At 40.8% G+C, this 21,853-nt stretch overlaps 2 protein-coding genes across 3 annotated transcripts; one reads left to right on the top strand and one right to left on the bottom strand.

Moving 5' to 3' along the window:
* Positions 1-659: 659 nt before the first annotated feature.
* On the bottom strand, positions 660-12,766 carry LOC117528483 (zinc finger and SCAN domain-containing protein 2-like). The gene is made up of 4 exons (XM_034191118.1): positions 12,302-12,766; positions 12,156-12,228; positions 11,962-12,070; positions 660-1,423 (listed from the first exon to the last, which is right to left on the bottom strand). Exons 1-4 carry the CDS (start codon positions 12,595-12,597, stop codon positions 711-713), a joined length of 1,191 nt encoding a protein of 396 aa, XP_034047009.1. The 5' UTR covers positions 12,598-12,766; the 3' UTR covers positions 660-710.
* A 1,348-nt stretch (positions 12,767-14,114) lies between these two features.
* On the top strand, positions 14,115-18,435 carry pgls (6-phosphogluconolactonase). Of its 2 annotated transcripts, none has more exons than XM_034191137.1 (6): positions 14,115-14,239; positions 15,456-15,728; positions 15,822-15,929; positions 16,048-16,149; positions 17,976-18,116; positions 18,200-18,435. In XM_034191137.1, the coding sequence occupies exons 2-6, from the start codon at positions 15,465-15,467 to the stop codon at positions 18,344-18,346; spliced, it is 762 nt and encodes a 253-aa protein (XP_034047028.1). In that variant the 5' UTR covers positions 14,115-14,239; positions 15,456-15,464; the 3' UTR covers positions 18,347-18,435. The 2 variants fall into 2 exon arrangements, with proteins under 2 accessions (XP_034047028.1, XP_034047027.1); XM_034191136.1 differs by having other exon boundaries at positions 14,129-14,239; positions 15,441-15,728.
* Positions 18,436-21,853: the final 3,418 nt, after the last annotated feature.

Below are 21,853 nucleotides of genomic sequence, written 5' to 3'. Positions count from 1 at the left end.
ACATAGTTATTTTAAGAAAACCAGCAAAGCACTACCTTTGACAAGTGGAGACTAGACATATTTGATATATTCTCTTGATTTAAGCAATTGTCAAAATAGCTAATAATTACTTTTCTGGTAATTGGCTTCATTAGCTTGTTGTTGCAGCTCCAATTTAAAGGCATCATCTTTGCTTGAGGATGTTATGGTCAACACCTTTCACTCTTAGCTTTGATTTTATTGACTACATTGCAAATAAATAGTAATAGTCACCATTAGCTGAAGCCCAACTTGGCACTGAAATACCAGGTCCTCTCAACACTGACAAGTATAAGTTCATGCCCCCTCTCACAGTAACTTTTACCTGATTACATAAAGATGTAGATTTTATTTCCTTGTACCACTTACTTCCTGCACAATCTCAATTCAAATGATGTCTTGCTCAATGGCATTTCATACTAATTCCCAAAGACAGACTCATCCACTTTTCTAGCATAAACTGTGATGCTTCTACTATGTCTAGATTAGTGCAGCCTGTATTTTATATGGTAACACAACCCCGAGTGCAAACAAGGGAGCAGCCGAAGGGACTCGCTCACAACACAACCTGTAACTCTTGATTTGTTTTTGTCAACAAAAAAATTAGAAAGTAAATGCAAGTTAAACACAGTAGATATCACATCTGGAATAAAGATAACTTTATTAATCACAAAATATTTCAGCTGAACACATTATAGTTGACTGGATACCATGTTTGATGTGGCCCCATTGATGAATGTCCCAATAAATGTAGGTACAGTTGGTTCATTGCCAAACATGTGCAAACTAGACTCCATGTGTACTGCAAGGTGTTTTTTCAGATTACAGTTCTTTGTAAACCCTTTGCCACATTTGGTGCAAACAAATGGTTTCTCTCCAGTGTGTGTACGCTGATGCATATCAAGTGTGCATTTCTGAATAAAGCCCTTCCCACAAACAGGGCAGCGGTACGGTTTCTCCCCAGTGTGTGTGCGCTGGTGCGTGTACAGGTGGCCTTTTTGTGCGTATCGTTTCCCACACAGCGTGCATCTGAATGGCTTTTCCCCTGTGTGACTCCTCTGGTGGATCTCAAGCTGGCTGAAGCATCTGAAGCTCTTGCCGCACTGCAAGCAACCAAACCTCTTAGCAGCTGAGCTCCTCAAGTTGTGAATCTTTACATTCCGAGGCACGCTTTGGGAGGCAGCATTCTGACTCGTGATTTTCCCTGCCTCCGGATTTGTGTGTGCATGTGAAAGCTGTGGACTCCAGTGTGGTTCCCTCCTCCCTGATCCGGCGATGGACGAGGGTTTGCTGAGGGTCACAAAACCACCGGTGAACACAGTCTGTTGCTGTTCTGGGGCAGGGTTTGGGCTGTGGATCACAATCGGGGAAGTCTTCTGGCTATCTGTAACGCGCATTTCGCTCCCTGGTTGAGTGCACAAAACATTATTTTAAAAAAAAGTGAAAAAGACAATAAATGGCATTTGAAGGCATCTTAAAAGCAAGTCAAATGCAGGAATGGATGTATATTAACAAAAATGATGCTGACCACATAAAATATATGTTGGGCTCATACTGTCTGCAATGAAATTAAAGTCAAATAACAATATCTGTATTATGTATTTATTTATTTCTAATCCATCCCAACTATTTCTGTTTTGGGGTTGTAGAAAAGAAATAGTATTTTTCTAATTTTTTATTACAGTGAATGATGAAACACAAAGTCAGATAGGTCCGTAAGTAGTTGGACAGTGACACAATATTTGTCATTTTGATGCTGTATTCCACCAAAATGGAAGTGAAATCAGCATGTGGTTGTTGTGTAGACTTTTAGGATAAATTGGAGGAGTTTAATAAAAAATATTGCATTAACCATTTAGGAATTTAGTCTTACGTTTAGAGACCATAAGTCATTGGACAAACAGTCAAAGGATTTTTTTTTTTTATCCCACACTGGGACTGTGGATATAAAACTGTGCGTGTGCCATCTGTGTGTTGTGTCTGTCACATTTTTCTTTTAAGGCTATTAACTTATCAAGGCCTAATTCAGTTCATTCAAAAATTGATTTGCATAATCATACACTGTTTCCTTACCCTATGAACTTTCGGCCCATCTATCAGACAGGGCGTTTACAACAGAGCTACTTCAAACACTGTGGACTCTGTACATTATGCCATTTTTGAACAATGTCTATAACATTTGTTTGAAGTTTTCCACAATTTATGTGCATAATCTTAGACTAGGTTTCCCCACCAGATGACGTTTTGGATCATTTAGCATTGTACTCTGTCTGCGCATGTGGCCCATGTCATTTTCTGGATTATGAGTGAGTTATAAATAATACAGGGTGAGTGAGATCAAAAACACTTCTTGAATTCAAGTAGCTATAACATCAAAACTTATTGGGAATACGTTCATAAATATGGTGACCGCAGATACAACTCAAAATCTTTCTTTTCTCACCCACAGAGTTTCTGTGCACCCCTCGATCGCACCGGATATGCTTCAGAGTCTGGACCGAGGTAGATTATCACATCAATGTTTGCCGAGTAACGGGTGGGGCGCACAATGAGTGTCTGTGATACCAACCGATACCACATGAAACTTTATGAGCTCATGCAACTGCAGCCACCAATGTATTAAGAATCTGCACCCCACCCATTACTCAGCAAACATCGATGTGATAATCTAGCTCAATCCAGACTCTCTGCAGCACATCCGGCGTGATCGAGGGGTACACAGAAATTCTGAGGGTGAGAAAAGAAAGATTTTGAGTTAATGTATCTGCACTCACCATATTTATAAGCATATTCCAGTAAGTTTTGATGCTATAGCTACTTGAATTCAAGGAGTGTTTGTGTTCACACTGTATATGAATGCTTCCGTTACTCCTGGTGGGGGATGCTCAGCCACAAGTTGCCCTGTTTTTAATACATACTGTAACTTTTTTTGTGGCCAGTTTTCTTCAAACAAATCAGGGGATGGGTATATAAGATAAGATAAACTTTATTCATCCCACAGTGAGGAAAATCACTTGTTGCAGCAGCAAGAGTCATACAGTAGTAAAGAAAAAGAAAAAATATTTACATTAAAAGAAGGTGACTAAAGCATATTGCGATGTTTGCTGGTGGGTGTATAAATACTGATGTGAACAGATTGTGAAAAATATAGTAATTATGTATAGATATGGTAATATTATTGCACAGGATAAATTGCACAGTACTGCATGTAATAAAGCACAAAAGGTGATAGTAGATGTAGTTGATAGTGCAAAATCAGCAGGTGATTATGGTGCTAGAAACATTTTGAGGTATTATACAGCAGTGTGACTGCAGTTAGAATAAAAGACCTGCGGAGGCATTCTGTTTTGCACTGAGGGTGCAGCAAGCCATTACTGAAGGAGCTACTTAAGGCTCCCATAGTCTCATGTAAGGGCCCGGTCCCACTGGGGAGAGGATTAATTGTGCATGAATTGAGTATACAAACTACAGGCATTCGTTGTTGTCCGCAACAAAAATGGCCAAAAATGACAAATGTCCCAGTATGAGTTACGGATATATTAATAATGTATAGCGAATATATGATGAACAATCACGGTTGTATAACGCAATTAGTGAGGAAACGGATCCGACGCATTGCGATTATATTGGCAGTATTACAGGTGTATTATGAATGCATCGCGCACGTGTTGCACGTGCAAGGCATCTCCACTGCGGTCATAAAAGAAGCGCACTAGGGCCACTGGCATCACTATTCACACCAACAATACAGGCTCTGGAGCATTTGCTGGACTCAGACAAGTTGACTGGAGTAAACAAGCAGTGAACAGAGCGAGTGGTGACGTCAGCGGAACGCATCAGAGCGCAGCTCGTCTGAATGATTATAACAAGAAGTTAAATCTGTTATAAACATAGGAATAAATACTGTAACAGCTGCAGACAAGAAGGAAAAAACACGCAACTGTTTTATCAAGCCTTGACAATGCAAACAAGTCAAATAATTACCCTTTTAGAAAACTCAAAACGCTTTATGTAGCTTGTTAGGTGTTCGCGCGCACGTGGGCCTCTGTGATTCAGGATTCAACAGCCAATTTGCAGAATAAAATGATTAATCCGCCACAAAATAATTATTTTATATACGCAGCATCCAGTGCAGAGCGCATGGAAGCTGGAAGAACAAAGAATGGTGTCCAGCTGTGAACATAGCGCATCTGATTTGCATCCGCCGCAAATCAGATGCAAAGCAGACGTAATAAAAACGTTTTATTCATGGCCAATCTGTATGCAGTCGCTACAACTTATTTTAGTTCGTGACGTGGACATGATGTGCACGCAAAATATCCGTTTTACACACTGTCCCAGTCCGCTGCCAAGCCGCAAATCCCTGTCAGTTGCGGATATCAGCAGATGACGTGACTAACAGCGCATACATTGAGTATGTATTGTGTATGTATTGATTATGTATGGAGTATGTAAGGTGGATGTCATCCGCAGCCAAAATTTTGTGCAGCTCAAAAATCCTGGCAACAGAAAAACGTGCCTCTGCGGATAATTGCGGATGCTTGCTTGCCTCTACTGGTGGTTGGCTCTCACGGCGGTATTGTATCACTTCCTGTTTCGGAGCATAGCAGTGTTTTGCTGTATCTGTTAGCTGTTTAATCTGCGCAGTTAGATTGATCTAGTTAACTAGATAACGATTTGTTTCACAGTGTAATCTTCACGTGCCTTAACTAAAGCACTCCCTCTGCTGAATCACCTCTAAATTATTTACACATTATTCACTTTGTGTGTTTTTAGGAATACGCTAGCTTAGCGCAGCTACTAGCTCTTAGCCGGTTTAGCATGGCGGCTTCTCCTGTCTCTCCCGCACTTTTCTGCTCTGGGTGTGAAATGTTTAGTTATTCCTCGGCCTCCTTTAGCAGTAATGGTACTTGTAATAAGTGTAGCTTATTCGTAGCTTTGGAGGCCAGGCTGGGCGAATTGGAGACTCGGCTCCGCACCGTGGAAAATTCTACAGCTAGCCAGGCCCCTGTAGTCAGTGCGGACCAAGGTAGCTTAGCCGCCGTTAGTTTCCCTCTGGCAGATCCCGAGCAGCCGGGAAAGCAGGCCGACTGGGTGACTGTGAGGAGGAAGCGTAGTCCTAAACAGAAACCCCGTGTACACCGCCAACCCGTTCACATTTCTAACCGTTTTTCCCCACTCGACGACACACCCGCCGAGGATCAAACTCTGGTTATTGGCGACTCTGTTTTGAGAAATGTGAAGTTAGCGACACCAGCAACTATAGTCAATTGTCTTCCGGGGGCCAGAGCAGGCGACACTGAAGGAAATTTGAAACTGCTGGCTAAGGCTAAGCGTAAATTTGGTAAGACTGTAATTCACGTCGGCAGTAATGACACCCGGTTACGCCAATCGGAGGTCACTAAAATTAACATTGAATCGGTGTGTAACTTTGCAAAAACAATGTCGGACTCTGTAGTTTTCTCTGGGCCCCTCCCCAATCGGACCGGGAGTGACATGTTTAGCTGCATGTTCTCCTTGAATTGCTGGCTGTCTGAGTGGTGTCCAAAAAATGAGGTGGGCTTCATAGATAATTGGCAAAGCTTCTGGGGAAAACCTGGTCTTGTTAGGAGAGACGGCATCCATCCCACTTTGGATGGAGCAGCTCTCATTTCTAGAAATCTGGCCAATTTTCTTAAATCCTCCAAACCGTGACTATCCAGGGTTGGGACCAGGAAGCAGAGTTGTAGTCTTACACACCTCTCTGCAGCTTCTCTCCCCCTGCCATCCCCTCATTACCCCATCCCCGTAGAGACGGTGCCTGCTCCCAGACCACCAATAACCAGCAAAAATCTATTTAAGCATAAAAATTCAAAAAGAAAAAATAATATAGCACCTACAACTGCACCACAGACTAAAACAGTTAAATGTGGTCTATTAAACATTAGGTCTCTCTCTTCTAAGTCCCTGTTAGTAAATGATGTAATAACTGATCAACATATTGATTTATTCTGCCTTACAGAAACCTGGTTACAGCAGGACGAATATGTTAGTTTAAATGAGTCAACACCCCCGAGTCACACTAAATGCCAGAATGCTCGTAGCACGGGCCGAGGCGGAGGATTAGCAGCAATCTTCCATTCCAGCTTATTAATTAATCAAAAACCCAGACAGAGCTTTAATTCATTTGAAAGCTTGACTCTTAGTCTTGTCCATCCAAATTGGAAGTCCCAAAAACCAGTTTTATTTGTTATTATCTATCGTCCACCTGGTCGTTACTGTGAGTTTCTCTGTGAATTTTCAGACCTTTTGTCTGACTTAGTGCTTAGCTCAGATAAGATAATTATAGTGGGCGATTTTAACATCCACACAGATGCTGAGAATGACAGCCTCAACACTGCATTTAATCTATTATTAGACTCTATTGGCTTTGCTCAAAATGTAAATGAGTCCACCCACCACTTTAATCATATCTTAGATATTGTTCTGACTTATGGTATGGAAATTGAAGACTTAACAGTATTCCCTGAAAACTCCCTTCTGTCTGATCATTTCTTAACATTTACATTTACTCTGATGGACTACCCAGCAGTGGGGAATAAGTTTCATTTCATTCATTTCACTAGAAGTCTTTCAGAAAGCACTGTAACTAGGTTTAAGGATATGATTCCTTCTTTATGTTCTCTAATGCCATATACCAACACAGTGCAGAGTAGCTACCTAAACTGTAAGTGAGATAGAGTATCTCATCAATAGTTTTACATCCTCATTGAAGACAACTTTGGATGCTGTAGCGCCTCTGAAAAAGAGAGCTTTAAATCAGAAGTGCCTGACTCTGTGGTATAACTCACAAACTCGTAGCTTAAAGCAGATAACCCGTAAGTTGGAGAGGAAATGGCGTCTCACTAATTTAGAAGATCTTCACTTAGCCTGGAAAAAGAGTCTGTTGCTCTATAAAAAAGCCCTCCGTAAAGCTAGGACATCTTACTACTCATCACTAATTGAAGAAAATAAGAACAACCCCAGGTTTCTTTTCAGCACTGTAGCCAGGCTGACAAAGAGTCAGAGCTCTATTGAGCCGAGTATTCCTTTAACTAGTAATGACTTCATGACTTTCTTTGCTAATAAAATTTTAACTATTAGAGAAAAAATTACTCATAACCATCCCAAAGACGTATCGTTATCTTTGGCTGCTTTCAGTGATGCCGGTATTTGGTTAGACTCTTTCTCTCCGATTGTTCTGAGTTATTTTCATTAGTTACTTCATCCAAACCATCAACATGTCTATTAGACCCCATTCCTACCAGGCTGCTCAAGGAAGCCCTACCATTATTTAATGCTTCAATCTTAAATATGATCAATCTATCTTTATTAGTTGGCTATGTACCACAGGCTTTTAAGGTGACAGTAATTAAACCATTACTTAAAAAGCCATCACTTGACCCAGCTATCTTAGCTAATTATAGGCCAATCTCCAACCTTCCTTTTCTCTCAAAAATTCTTGAAAGGGTAGTTGTAAAACAGCTAACTGATCATCTGCAGAGGAATGGTCTATTTGAAGAGTTTCAGTCAGGTTTTAGAATTCATCATAGTACAGAAACAGCATTAGTCAAGGTTACAAATGATCTTCTTATGGCCTCAGACAGTGGACTCATCTCGATGCTTGTTCTGTTAGACCTCAGTGCTGCTTTTGATACTGTTGACCATAAAATTTTATTACAGAGATTAGAGCATGCCATAGGTATTAAAGGCAATGCGCTGCGGTAGTTTGATTCATATTTATCTAATAGATTACAATTTGTTCATGTAAATGGGGAATCTTCTTCACAGACTAAGGTTAATTATGGAGTTCCACAAGGTTCTGTGCTAGGACCAATTTTATTCACTTTATACATGCTTCCCTTAGGCAGTATTATTAGACGGCATTGCTTAAATTTTCATTGTTACGCAGATGATGCCCAGCTTTATCTATCCATGAAGCCAGAGGACACACACCATTTAGCTAAACTGCAGGATTGTCTTACAGACATAAAGACATGGATGACCTCTAATTTCCTGCTTTTAAACTCAGATAAAACTGAAGTTATTGTACTTGGCCCCACAAATCTTAGAAACATGGTGTCTAACCAGATCCTTACTCTGGATGGCATTACCCTGACCTCTAGTAATACTGTGAGAAATCTTGGAGTCATTTTTGATCAGGATATGTCATTCAATGCGCATATTAAACAAATATGTAGGACTGCTTTTTTGCATTTACGCAATATCTCTAAAATTAGAAAGGTCTTGTCTCAGAGTGATGCTGAATAACTAATTCATGCATTTATTTCCTCTAGGCTGGACTATTGTAATTCATTATTATCAGGTTGTCCTAAAAGTTCCCTGAAAAGCCTTCAGTTAATTCAAAATGCTGCAGCTAGAGTACTAACGGGGACTAGAAGGAGAGAGCATATCTCACCCATATTGGCCTCTCTTCATTGGCTTCCTGTTAATTCTAGAATAGAATTTAAAATTCTTCTTCTTACTTATAAGGTTTTGAATAATCAGGTCCCATCTTATCTTAGGGACCACATAGTACCATATCACCCCAATAGAGCGCTTCGCTCTCAGACTGCAGGCTTACTTGTAGTTCCTAGGGTTTGTAAGAGTAGAATGGGAGGCAGAGCCTTCAGCTTTCAGGCTCCTCTCCTGTGGAACCAGCTCCCAATTCAGATTAGGGAGACAGACACCCTCTCTACTTTTAAGATTAGGCTTAAAACTTTCCTTTTTGCTAAAGCTTATAGTTAGGGCTGGATCAGGTGACCCTGAACCATCCCTTAGTTATGCTGCTATAGACTTAGACTGCTGGGGGGTTCCCATGATGCACTGAGTCTTTCTCCTTTTGCTCTGTATGCACCACTCTGCATTTAATCATTAGTGATTGATCTCTGCTCCCCTCCACAGCATGTCTTTTTCCTGGTTCTCTCCCTCAGCCCCAACCAGTCCCAGCAGAAGACTGCCCCTCCCTGAGCCTGGTTCTGCTGGAGGTTTCTTCCTGATAAAAGGGAGTTCTTCCTTCCCACTGTCGCCAAGTGCTTGCTCACAGGGGGTCGTTTTGACTGTTGGGGTTTTTACGTAATTATTGTATGGCCTTGCCTTACAATATAAAGCGCCTTGGGGCAACTGTTTGTTGTGATTTGGCGCTATATAAATAAAATTGATTGATTGATTGATGTGTGCGGCTGTCGGCCGACTCATACAAGCATTTTTCACGCATATTGTGGATGTTAAGCCAATTTTGAGCGCAATCCATATGCAAATCCTCCTATACGCCATTAGGACAGGGCCCTAAAGCCCCTTTCACACCGGGGCTGCTCCCAGTTGCTCCCTGTGGCATCATGACGATGCAGGAATTTCTGCGTCAGGTGCGCGCAGCAGGGGGCAGAGAGGAAGTGAGAACACAGCCTGCAGGTTCTCTGTACAGAGAAGTTAGAGTGCACAGTTTGGCTGCAGACAGACTGTGCACTCTGACTTCTCTTCTACTTGTTCCTGTGCTGAGCTGCAGGGCTGCGCTCTGAGTTCTGTTATAGTTTATCTTTCCTCCCTTGACCGCGGGATGCGCGTGCGCACGAACTGTCCTTAAGCAAATGTGGAGATGTCTGGAGTTCTACTTGATGTTGACATGTCCTGGACTTATGTCCTTTTTTAACTGTAATAAGAGAGTCTGAGGAGAGAAGGAACTAAGTGCCTGCAGACAATTTTTTTTCCTCTTCTTTCCTCCTTTGACCGCGAGATGCGCACGCACGCGCCAGCGAACCGTCAAGCAAATGTGGAGATGCCTGGAGTTCTACTTGATGTTGACATATCCTGTCTCAGGACGTATGTCCTTTTTTGTCCTTTTTTTTTATCTGTGATGTGAGAGTTTGAGCAGAGAACAAGGAACATTAGTTCCTTGGCCTGCAGCCAGACTTTTTTTTTCTTTTAATTGTTCACATGTGCGCGCATGAACGAACGTCCATGAGTGGACTAGAGATGTCCGGACTGGATATTTCTGGCAATCATTCTGCATTTTTTTTTTCCAGCATGTAGTTTTTACTGCATTAAGTACACGGTATAACAACAATCCTGCGTGATTTATACTGCGGGAACAATGGAACACAGCAGGACTCATAAATTGGCTTCGAGTCATGCCGGGTAACACCTCTTTGCCCCGACTTGCGCTGGAACCACTTCCTTTCTGCGTCGAGCACAGGATGCCAAAAAAATTAAACAGGTTTAATTTTTCAGCGCCCGACTTGCTTCCTCCTTTGCGCCCCTCGTGCTGTTGTGGCACCGAGCTGCATCGTCTCGGCACAGAGTTGCTTCCACGCGGCGTCGTCATAATGACGCACGGCGCAACTCGGAGCAACCGGGAGCACCCCCGGTGTGAAAGGGGCTTAAGGGGTGAGGGGGTTGTCCATAATTGATGTCAGCTTAGCTAACATCCTCCTCTCACCCACCACGTCTATAAACATATCTAAGTTACTGAATACACCCTGAACTTCATTTTATATTATTCAGAAACACAAACAGTAATATAATGTGTGGTAAATCTGCCTAGACTAGACCTGCATTGAAAAAAATGCAGTCAGATTTTTTGAACAAAAAATGACTTACATTTACACATGAGATCCTTCTGAATGTAGTAAAGTAAATCTGCAAGCCCAGATCTGTCATTCAACGGAGAAATCTTCATTTGAAAATGACAAATTTACAGCTAACATTTAGCCCTCCGCAAATTGTCCCTCTCATCATGGACGCTGCCGAGACGTCACGGACGAGACCCTCTCCCAGCATGCATTGCGTCAATTGTAATTTGTGGATTTACGTCAGTTTGCATCTGCACCTTTTTCTTGCCTTATACAGAAGGATCTACTTTTTTTAAAACTTCATATTGTCTTGCGGCACATTTGGTGAGCACGCATTTATCTATTTATCTTTTATTTGTGCTTGAAAATTATCTTGGGGGACTTTTTCATACGCCCGTTTGATTGAGTGGTCTCGCAATGAAAATCTACTGTCTTTCGCCTCCGGTACCATCGCGGGATATGGAGGCGAGACCCGCAAAGAATCCCAGTCATTAAAAATATATAAACCTCTCTCAGCGTCCATGGAGCTCTGGGGCTCCGATTGCCGAGACGTGCGGTGCTGTGGATTTTGCAGCAAGAAGTCTGTCCTTGCAGCAACAGGTGTCACCGACCGCTCCACAACAAAACGGCGAGCGTAATCTCTGGACTTGTTCCAAGTTGGCTGCACCTCCATTCAGTAGACAGAGAGGTGATGCCGGTATTGTGCGCTGAATCTAGCACAACACCGGCTGCAAAGCAGACACGGGCGGTGTGAGTGGCCCGCATCGGCGGTTAACGAGCCCGCAGACTTAATAAGCGCAGCGGAGGCAGAGAGCGGGAGAGGAAGAACGGCGCCCGCTGTCAATGTCGTTGCTGATCTGAGCACACAGATCTGTATCTCACATTCATTGCAGCTTACTTTTGGATGTTGAAACCAGGACGTGTATAAGTAACATTACTAACAGATAAAATCAATTTCAATGCGGGATTGGACTGAAGGCGGGAGCGCGTCGTCTTGTCCCTGACGTCATGGAAATGATACGGCTGTACAAACTGTTTTCACAGATTTGTCATTTTTAAACGAAGATTTCTCCGCTGAATTACAAATTTGGGCTTACAGATTTACTTTACTGCATTCACAAGGGTCTTATAAATACATATCAGCTATTTCTTTCTGAAATCTGACCACATTTATTTCAATGCAGGTCTACTTTAAAAACTGAGCGGTCAGGCAAGAAGGAGAGTAGTGAGGGGAAGCCACCCATTCCCTCCATTGTAGTGACAGAAAGAGGAAAAAATTTCAAAAACTGTCACAATCCAGATACTTGAATGCCCGATTGTGCACTAGCTTGTTGACAAGGTGCATAATTTAACTCACTGTTTTCACTTGTTCTGTCTCCTCTGGTGCCGTTCACGCCAATGTCCTCCTCTGATGGTTCTTCCTTTATTACTGTAATTTCAGGCTGCTCTTTAGGTTGATTTTGGAGCTGATCAAAACAGAGTATCATAATGGTTAGCAATTAAAAACACAACTTACAGTAAAAGACTCAGTGACACCAGCACAGGACTTACTTCATCCAGCGCATGAACTTCATTCTGTTGCGAACTGCTGGTGTCTGTGGCTGAATTTTCCCATCCACTTTCTCTACAGAGCAGTAAAAACAGCATTAGAGCCAACAATCAGCCATCACGTTGCAGATATAAATCAGCAGTCCTACATTTTAAAGGTGAGTCTGGTCGCGTCGTGCTGCAGAAGTCCACCACAGCTGCTCGGTGGACCGTCCCTGCGTCCTGCCGCCTCCTGCCCGCGCCTTTGCGCCATATAAAGTAATTTCTCCATCAGCTCTAATTTCTCTTTCAGCGACGCGATTTCGTTTCGCCCCCGAGTTATCTCTATTTTCAACATCTTCGACTCGATCTCGACCAGTTTGCTTATCTCCAGCACCGCCGTTTTCGACAACGCGTCCATGATGGACACGAGCTGCGACTGGAAGGAAAACACCGTCGGCGTCATTTCGTGCTGCGTACGCGACGAGGACCGACGAATTACTTTAATCAGTTACTAGAAAACTGTACTTAGACTGTAAAAATGACTAAAAGCGAGGTTTGTAACGCACAGAGAGGATACAGCATGAGTCTCTTCCCAAACTCAAATAGTTAAATGGTGATTTGTTTCCACCTACAGTCTGGGAGGACGCATTACATCCACTTTTTTTTATTACGTATGAAATCAGATAGATTTTCGTTTGCTACTTATTTTTAAATGAGTTAACACTCTGAACAGCACCTCACTACTGAAGGAAATCCAGAACATCCAAGCTTGGATGATCATGCAAATGAGACTAAATGCAAACATAACGTATGCACCTGCACAATAAAAAACAAACATCACACATACATGACTAAATGAGACAGCAGCCTCCATGACATAGAGGTATTTTTCCCAGGTATTTTTCAGCAAGGAAAAATGCCTGGGAATCATACTTTACAAGGACGCGAAGTTCTCCTCTCATACCCTCATCATGGCCACACGGCCCTTGACAGATCCTTTGCCTGGTCCGATGGTTGGGAAATCCCAGACATTCGGGGCCTGAGGAGCTACTGCAGCTGTTGGATGACGAGCCATCACCTCCTTCGCCTGATGTGCCGCTGAGGACTTCTTGTTTCACCAGAGTCTCTTTAGCCTTCTCATGTTCAGGGTTCAAATTGGGCCTTCATGCTTACTGTGACCAAGGGACACACAAGGTCTCCACTGTATTTGACCCCAACAGGCAATCCCCTACTTGATCCAGGTGTCACGACTCGGACTAGGGGTTGGATTTTGACAGCATGGTAAACAATGCGATGCATGTGCTGGGCTCCCTGAGAAGGACCTTTAAGCATATAGGCAAGGATACCTTCTTGCCTCTCTACAAGCCACTTGTGAGGCCACATCTTGAGTACAAATTGTGTGTGTATGTGTGTATGGTCCCCACACCTGATAAAGGACCAGGGCAAGCTGGAGTGTGTATAGCTGAGAGCAACCGAGCTAATCCCAAATGTCAAAGATGTCCCATACCACCAGAGAGTCAGAGTCCTAGACTTACCAACCCTGGAATACAGAGGAAGACGGGCTAACCACCTTCAAACATACAAAATCCTGCACCACATAGACCAAATCAACCAGGACACCACCTGCCCAGTCAGTACCTCAAAACTTATAACGGGCAACAGAGGCCACAGCTGCAAACTCCAAGTAACCGAAGCCAAGCACCCTCAGTCCCACTACTTCTCCAGAGTGGTCAGGGACTGGAACTCCGACACTGCATGCGAGCAGCATTAACAGTTTTAAAACGAAACACCGCAAAGACTGATTGGGTCTCATTGACCATACCACTTTAAGTACTACTAAGTGTAACTCCAGACACAAAATTCAAGACCAATAATAATTCTGCCGGTTTCATTACCTTCAAAGGTAACTCTTGACTGTACAAGAGGTGAGTCAATAGAAAAATGGCCCCAGTTTGGGATTTACTCCGGGTAACTACATTGTCCACAATGCAACGCAACCCAAACAAAGAATGTGATTGGCTGTTGAGCATTTTAGTTCAGGAAGTACACTCATTAGCCGACTGAAAATTCTTTTCCTCATAACCTGCGCTTAAATATCTCAGCGGGTAACGGCGTTTTATTTTTGAAAGTGTGATTATGTGGATGTTAGAATTATGTGAACGAAAATAAGCATGTGTTTTCCCTCATAATTCCTGGAGCAGATTGTAGAAACGGCGCGGTAATTCTAGCTTTAGCTTTTGACTTGAGAGGGATTTGTGTCGTCAAATTAGATAAATTACAATAGAATTTTATTTTCCGCAAACAGGCTTAGTGAGACGAAGTCTTATTGACTCACCGACGCTTTACAGCTAAATGTGCTTTTTTTATTGTAAACTTCAAGTGTTCAATGGCGACACCTGCTGGTTAAACAAAGTTACAGCAGAAAGCTCCATTCTGATGTTAAAAATGTTATGTCAGATTGTTGTAAACTTTACTTTGATAATGAATTTTCACCGAGAATGTTGAAACATAATTACAGCTAGCCAAAGTTACAATTATAAGGTTTTGGGCTTATATGACCTTTTGATAACTTAAATTTAATTTACTAAGTGTTTTGTTATCCCCTAGTATGAAATACAGGGGGATGTAGTGATCGTTACTTTTATTTTTTTAATTTAACCTTTATTTAACCCTTTGAGATCAAAATCTCTTTTACAGGGGAGATCTGGACAATTATAAAGTTTCCAATTTACCTTAACTGCGTGTTTTTAGATCATCGTGTCCATCCGTCTGTTTTCGCTTGTTAGCACGATATCTCAAGAACCAGTTGGTCAATGTCATTCATATTTAGCGTAAGCGTGTACTCTGGTAATCTCCTAACACCAGTCGATTACAGTGATCTTGGGGTCAATTTCAAGGTCACAACGAGATATTCAAGATATTGTCAATGCCACACTTTGTGAGATGTCTCAAGAACCAGTTGACCAATTTCATCCCTCAACACTTTGTATCACTGATTTGTGGGGACCGGGAGAGGTATGTCATCTCCTGATGACTCCTGTTTGTTTTGACTAAAGGCCCCTAAACCAGTTTAAACCTGGTTTAAGATGGATTCAAGCTTGGTAACGTAATGACAAATTGATTTTGAACACTTATCAAAGACCATGAGTCATATTGTGCTGTAAAATCAAGTTAGATGTTTTTGTTTCCCAGTTTCTAAAATCTTTCAAGGGTTTCTCATAATGATGATAATTGTCACGTCACACCGTTGTCACTTGCAAAATGGTGTGATGACTGACTTCCTGACGTTGTTGTTCTTCTGCTCAGATCTTCTTTTCACAGCTTGCTATCATGGCTGGCAGGAGAATTTTGGTTTTCTCTTCAGCAGTAGACCTTGGTCCAGTGCTGGCCCAGCTGGTGGTATCTCGCGCTGAGAAGGCCATCGCGTCCCATGGTCGGTTTACTCTGGGGCTGTCTGGAGGCAGCCTGGTGTCCATTCTCAGTAAAGAGCTGCTTTCCCTGCCAGTCTTGGACTGCAGCAAATGGGTTGTTGGTTTTTGTGATGAGCGATTGGTTCCCTTTGATAATCCTGAGAGCACCTACGGGTTGTACAAGGTATCTGTTCAGGATAATTAATATGCATCATGACTACATTATTTTCTTCTGTCAGACACTTAAGTCAGATGCAACCCTTTGCTTTACCCTTAGAGTCAGTTTTTTTCAAAGACCAATATCCCTGACAGCGGGATCTTAACCATCGATGCCTCACTGCCAGTAAAAGAGTGTGCTGAGGATTATACCTGCAAATTGAAGGAGGTATAGACATGCGATAGCTATGTTTTTACTGTCATGACCAAAGTTGCAAGTGTTGTCTGTCAGATTTAATAGTTTTGCAGTATTTTACATTGTTGTTTTTGTGCTTTCATACATACAGGTCTTTTCAGATGATGAACTACCTCGGTTTGACCTCTTACTGCTGGGTATGGGGCCTGATGGACATACCTGTTCCCTTTTCCCAGGCCACCCTCTTCTGGAGGTGATAGCTATATTTTAGAGAAGTTGTTTCAGTGTGTTTCTGCATTTTATGACCGTTAATGTTACATTGTTATATGTAGCTGATTCAAATCTTTGATAAGCAAAGGTCCAATTTTTTGGTTTGAATATATTTATCACTGAAAAAAAGAATTTATCTGGTTTATTCTTAACTATGGATAGAGACACCTTTATCTAGCCAAAATGTCCAAAAACTACTTTAAATATATGTTTTAGTACATTCATTAACTGAAATGAATGAAGTATATAAAAATCTCCCAAATAACAATAGGTATCTATTTTAATAGGCTTGTTTAGTAATGTAAATTACTAGTTATGACTAGTATTATTAATATTAGTAATGACTGTTAGTAACAGTCTTCCTGCGACCGTGAAGCAGTCTGAGTCTGTGGACATTAAGTCAAGACTCAAAACCTATTTTTATTCTCTTTCTTATGGATAGTTTTTATTTTTATTTGTTTTATTCTTTTACTTCTGTTTTTATTTATGTATTTGAATTTTTTATTCATTTTTAATTATTTATTCAATTTTATGTTGACTTGTTTTATGTAAGGCGCCTTGAGACATCTTTTGCTGTGATTTGACGCATTATAAGCTAATTAAATTAAATTAAATAAAGTGTATTTTATCGAAACAGCCAGTAAATTGTTGAATTATTAGCTTTTCCTCAGAGCAATTATTCATAATTGAGAAGCATGTTCCAAGGTCCTTCTAAATCATACATATTTAATCCAGTTGCGGTTCATAATTTGTAATTGTTGTCATTGTGTTGCAGTACTGTTTCCTTATTTTTTTATCTTAAAGTTACAGTCTTTATATAATGTATAACTGGCTTGGTGCGATATCAAAGTGCTGACATCACACCCCACAGTAGCATGAACTGGGTGCCTCCATTGTGAGCAGCAAGATTTATAATATGCTTTAAAAATACATACATGCTAACATCAATACATAGAGATTGACCTTAGCATGAAAACTCGCTAAGCGCTAACATTAGCTTGAAAACTTGGTAACATCACATAACATGATGTTAACAGGATAACATTAGCATGATAACTTACTGACAGGCTCAGTTTAGCATGAAAACACTCAAGCATGACATAGTACAATGTTAATGGGATAATGTTAGCATGATGTAGCTGTCTCCATTTTGAGCTAAGAGATTTAAAAAGTGCTTTAAAAACATATTTAGTGTTATGATTTTGCTTAGAAAAAATTTACTGCCCTTCTTCAGGTTGTTTCACATGTTGCCTTAAAATCATGACACTAACGATGTAATTTTTTTTTTTTTTTTTTTTTTTTTTATGGTGCCAGACAGGCTAGCTAAAATACTATAACAGATACACAGATTTGGGCCTGATAAGAATTATGGTATAGGTATTGACTTTTAAAACTGAGACTGTTTTATTGTGCAACAGGCCTCATTCTCAAAATATTATTTTTATTTATTTCATTTCATTTTTAATTATCTATTTATTTATTTAGCTAAACAAATTGAATCAGAAATAAATTACAGGTTTATCACTAGGCATGTGTAAATTTCAATTATATCGTACATTTTGTTTCAAACTCCAAACCTTCTTGGAAATAACTACACATTGATAAATCCCACAAAATGCTCTCTTTTGCCAGTACTCGCAAGAACATTTTAAAGCTGTGTGAGCATGAAGAGGATCCAAGTTATCCTTTGTCAGTTTCTTTAAATGTAGCACCAGGTGTTTGGCTTAACAGTTAATTTCATAGTGGCACTTTTGATGACTGTACATATTCTGTTTACTGTAACAAATTGGGGTGTTTACTTTTTTCCAGGAAACGCAGAAGATTGTGGCTCCCATCAATGACTCTCCCAAACCTCCACCAGAGCGTGTGACCATGACTATCCCGGTTGTAAACGCGGCACGCTGTGTGGCTTTCGTGTCAACAGGAGGAAGCAAAGCACCTGTATTGCAGGTCTGTCAGCATCTACATTCTAACATCACATTCTTCCCTGGAAGCTGACCTGAATGAACTTTACTGTTGCATTTTTCTTACAGGAAGTGCTGGAGGGTAGAGAGGGTCCAGCTTTACCAGCAGCCCGTGTCATACCTGCTAACGGCGAGCTGTTCTGGCTTGTTGATGACCCTGCAGCTGCCTCTTTAACCATCCAGGTAGAGAGGCTAGGCTCAGGGGCCAAACTGTAGTTTTTCCATAAATGGAACAAATGCGGTAAATCGTGAGTGTTAAAACCTAGTACTATACCATTCGTTCCACCTTTTTAATAAAAGTGCTGATTTTGCCAAAGGGTGTCAAAGGATTGTGTTCCCCAGTATTACAGTCAATTGGCTAAGCTTTGATTCCATGCTTGTCCAACAAATGGATTTTTTTATTTTTTTTTATTAAAGTGCAATTTCTTTTTCTTGTGACATAAATGTGTTCTTGTAGCTGACCTTTGAAGTAACGTGAGGAGTATGTTCACATTTTTTGGAGATATGCACTTAAGTTGTAGCTGGAGGATCCTCTGGCTACAGCATTGATGCAAACAATGCCAGCATTTAGTAATAGCAGCAGCAACGTTTGAGGAACAAGCATGCATCATCTTTATATAAGAACTGCACTGGTGGAAATCATTCAGAAAAATTTGAGGGTCTCCTGATTATGCCCCAATCATGCTACCTGTCTGTGTCTCTGGCCAAAACACTTACTACTTCTCCATTGTCCTGGTACTGGTCTTGGCAGGGGAGGTAACTACAATGCATCGGTGTATTATCCAGGGGGAGTCATAAACTCTCACCCGCTTCATGCTCCAGAATCGAGGTTAAGCAGCAGCACAAATGGACCTCGGGGCCGACATAGGACTTATGTTGTTGAGTATGCTTAATCATCTCTAAAATGTATGCACTATATATAACCAGAAAAAGCAGACAGATCTGAGATGAGTTGACAATCCCATGATGACACTAATAGTTACGTATAGTTACTAAATTAAGAGGAAGCACAACAGCTGATTGATACGTAAACAAAAGCTTGCGCTTTATGCAGCAGTGAGTTGCACAAACTGACATAAATAATGTAAATAAACTGGTAAGATGCAATCAAATGGTTCCGATAATAAAATGCCGTTCCATCTTAAACCTGTTACTTTATACTAAATGAGGTTTGTAAGGTTCAAAAGTTAGCTTGTATGCCGTCTCTACTGGTCACATTATCAGCGTAACAGTTTAGATCCTCTGTGAGCGTTCTGCAAAGTTGGGATTCATTTGGATCTTGACTGAGGGAGAGGGTGACCGCAGCAATGAACACATGACACTCCAGGTTCTTAAAAAAAGTACCAAGTCAGTAGCGAATAACAGGAGGTGTAAGCAGGTTTTTCTGTTTACTGACAGAATGTTACGTTAAAGAAAAAGTTTCTTTTCACCATCAGCCACTGAAGTGCCAGAACCAATCAGCAGCAGCCTGCTGGTGTACAAGAGTGATGTCACACAGTGACTGGTTCAGAAGGTGACCTCAGAGGAGAGGGTGTGATGATGAATGTGACATCATCACTGCATTGTTTTGGGCTTAACTACAAATGCAGCAACCTGATCATTGATAATCCATTGAGTAACTAATTAGCAAAAAGTATGTCATGATTTTTAATTTTGTGCTTTTTTTTCGTGTCAGTCTTATATGCATTAGTCCATTGGGTATAAATTAAGAATTTTGCGTTGTTGGCTGAAACATTTAGTTGGGGGTCACTAAATAAAAAAAGTAATCTGGAAGTAGAAAAATCATTTTTATGAACTTGATTATTTATTGCTTATACTTTAAGTAATATATACAATTTTTCATATTTTTTATTTTTCCATAAACAGATGGCACACAACTGCACAATTAAACAGTGACAATGAGTAACAGACGGTGTAAAATGCTGACAAAAGCAGTGTCTGTAACAGTGATGACATTAACAACAGCAGTGAAGAGAGGAAAACAACAAAAAAAAAACATGAGCATTAGAGGAAGTGGTCAGGATTGCAACAGTGATCATAAAAATATACAAGTTACTTGTATTTCTTGATGTAATGATGGATTTCAAATTGAAAAGGCACCAATACAGTATTTATAAATGTCAAACTACAGTGAACATGTGCAAATGTACATATAATTGAATTTCATACTAGAACTTTCAGAATAACGGGTGTGTGTGTGGGGGGGGGGGGTTGCTGACTCCCTAAAAGTTGGTTTTGCTTGTTTTCAATGAACAACAGACACTCATTAACAGACACTGATGTACTTCTCTGACCAGAAGAAACTAAAGCGGGAGCCAGAAATAAAGTACAAAAGGTATGTTGTCTAGTAAACCATAACATAACATTACCGATACAGTGCTTTCTGAGAATGTCCCTTTTAATCAATGATTAACTGTTGTTTAGAAAATGGTGTAAAATCTGACTCCTGGTGATGTTTTCCTTGATTTTCCAAGCTGTAATTGTGAAATCCTGAGCCCAGTTGCCATCAGATGTAGCATTAAACACAAAGCAATGCTAAAATACCCTAAAAATAGGAAACAATGTGACCTTTTGACCCCTTAACATAGGTCAAGATAGCCATCTTTGAACTTGACCAAGGTCTGTGTCCCAAGAATGTTCCCTGTGAATTTGAAGACCCTGACAGTAATAGGACCAGAATACACGATGGCCATATTTTGACACCGGGTAAAATCTCCAAATGCATTGATTGCTGTGCTTCAGCTACCTCAGAAGTCATTACTGGGAGGTAACTCTTCCGTTTTCCACACAGCACCGCTAGTTAGAAAATAAGCTGGATGCTCCCAAGATTTTGGAGTAGAGAGTGCTCAAAAAAATATATATATATTCAGTCCACCAAAGAATCCTTATGAAAGGGTGCAAAAGTGACACTAGTGTTTTTATTGCTCAGTTTGTAGCACGGTGCAGATGTTGTATGCAGCGGGTTAGCTAGGATTAGCAGTACCAGTTAATAAATGATGCATTACGTGGTATTTCATGCATAAAAATGAGCAACATCACAAGAAGCAGCAAGGCTGCACTGTATGCACAATTTATTAAGTTGGACACAAAAAAACGTGTGTGTGTGTGTGTGTAGGGGGGGGCATTAAAAACTACCATTTTCACTACAGTTGCTGCCTGGAACAACCATGTTGCATTGTGAACTACTCATGCTGCGTTCAAAATCCTTGGAAGGTTGGAGATTCCAATTTCAGGAAAAAAATGCCTTGAACGCTCTGTCGGACGGATTTTTTTATTTTTTTTTTTGTGAAACTCGTGGGGAAATTGAGCAATTCGAGGTATCCGAGTTGATGTCACAGCCATGGCAGCCAAGCTAACAATGTTATTAACATTGAAAATGCACCTTTAACATGAATTTTTGGCAAGATGGCGCTACATGTAATATATTCACATTATATGTGTTATAACAGCTATATATAACAGTTATAATAGCTATAACAGTTATAACAGCTGAGTGGATCCTTGTCATATGATTGGTGGTTTGTAGGTCACGTTGCATGGATTATTCATACCATTTGCCATTATGTTTCATTTACCATGCAATAGTTCTTTTTAGTGTGCAATTTTTATACTATATGAAATGTACTATTGTACTCCCAGACCACCTCACACGCTCACATTACCAGGGGCGCCGTTTAGCTTGGCGGACGATGATTTGAAGGAGGTAATTGACGGTGTTAACTC

The sequence above is a fragment of the Thalassophryne amazonica genome, chromosome 16 (genome assembly GCF_902500255.1).
Source record: "Thalassophryne amazonica chromosome 16, fThaAma1.1, whole genome shotgun sequence".
NCBI classification, from domain to species: Eukaryota; Metazoa; Chordata; class Actinopteri; order Batrachoidiformes; family Batrachoididae; genus Thalassophryne; species Thalassophryne amazonica.
Note: the sequence above shows the minus strand (reverse complement) of the source record. Positions and strands in the feature narration are given on the sequence as shown.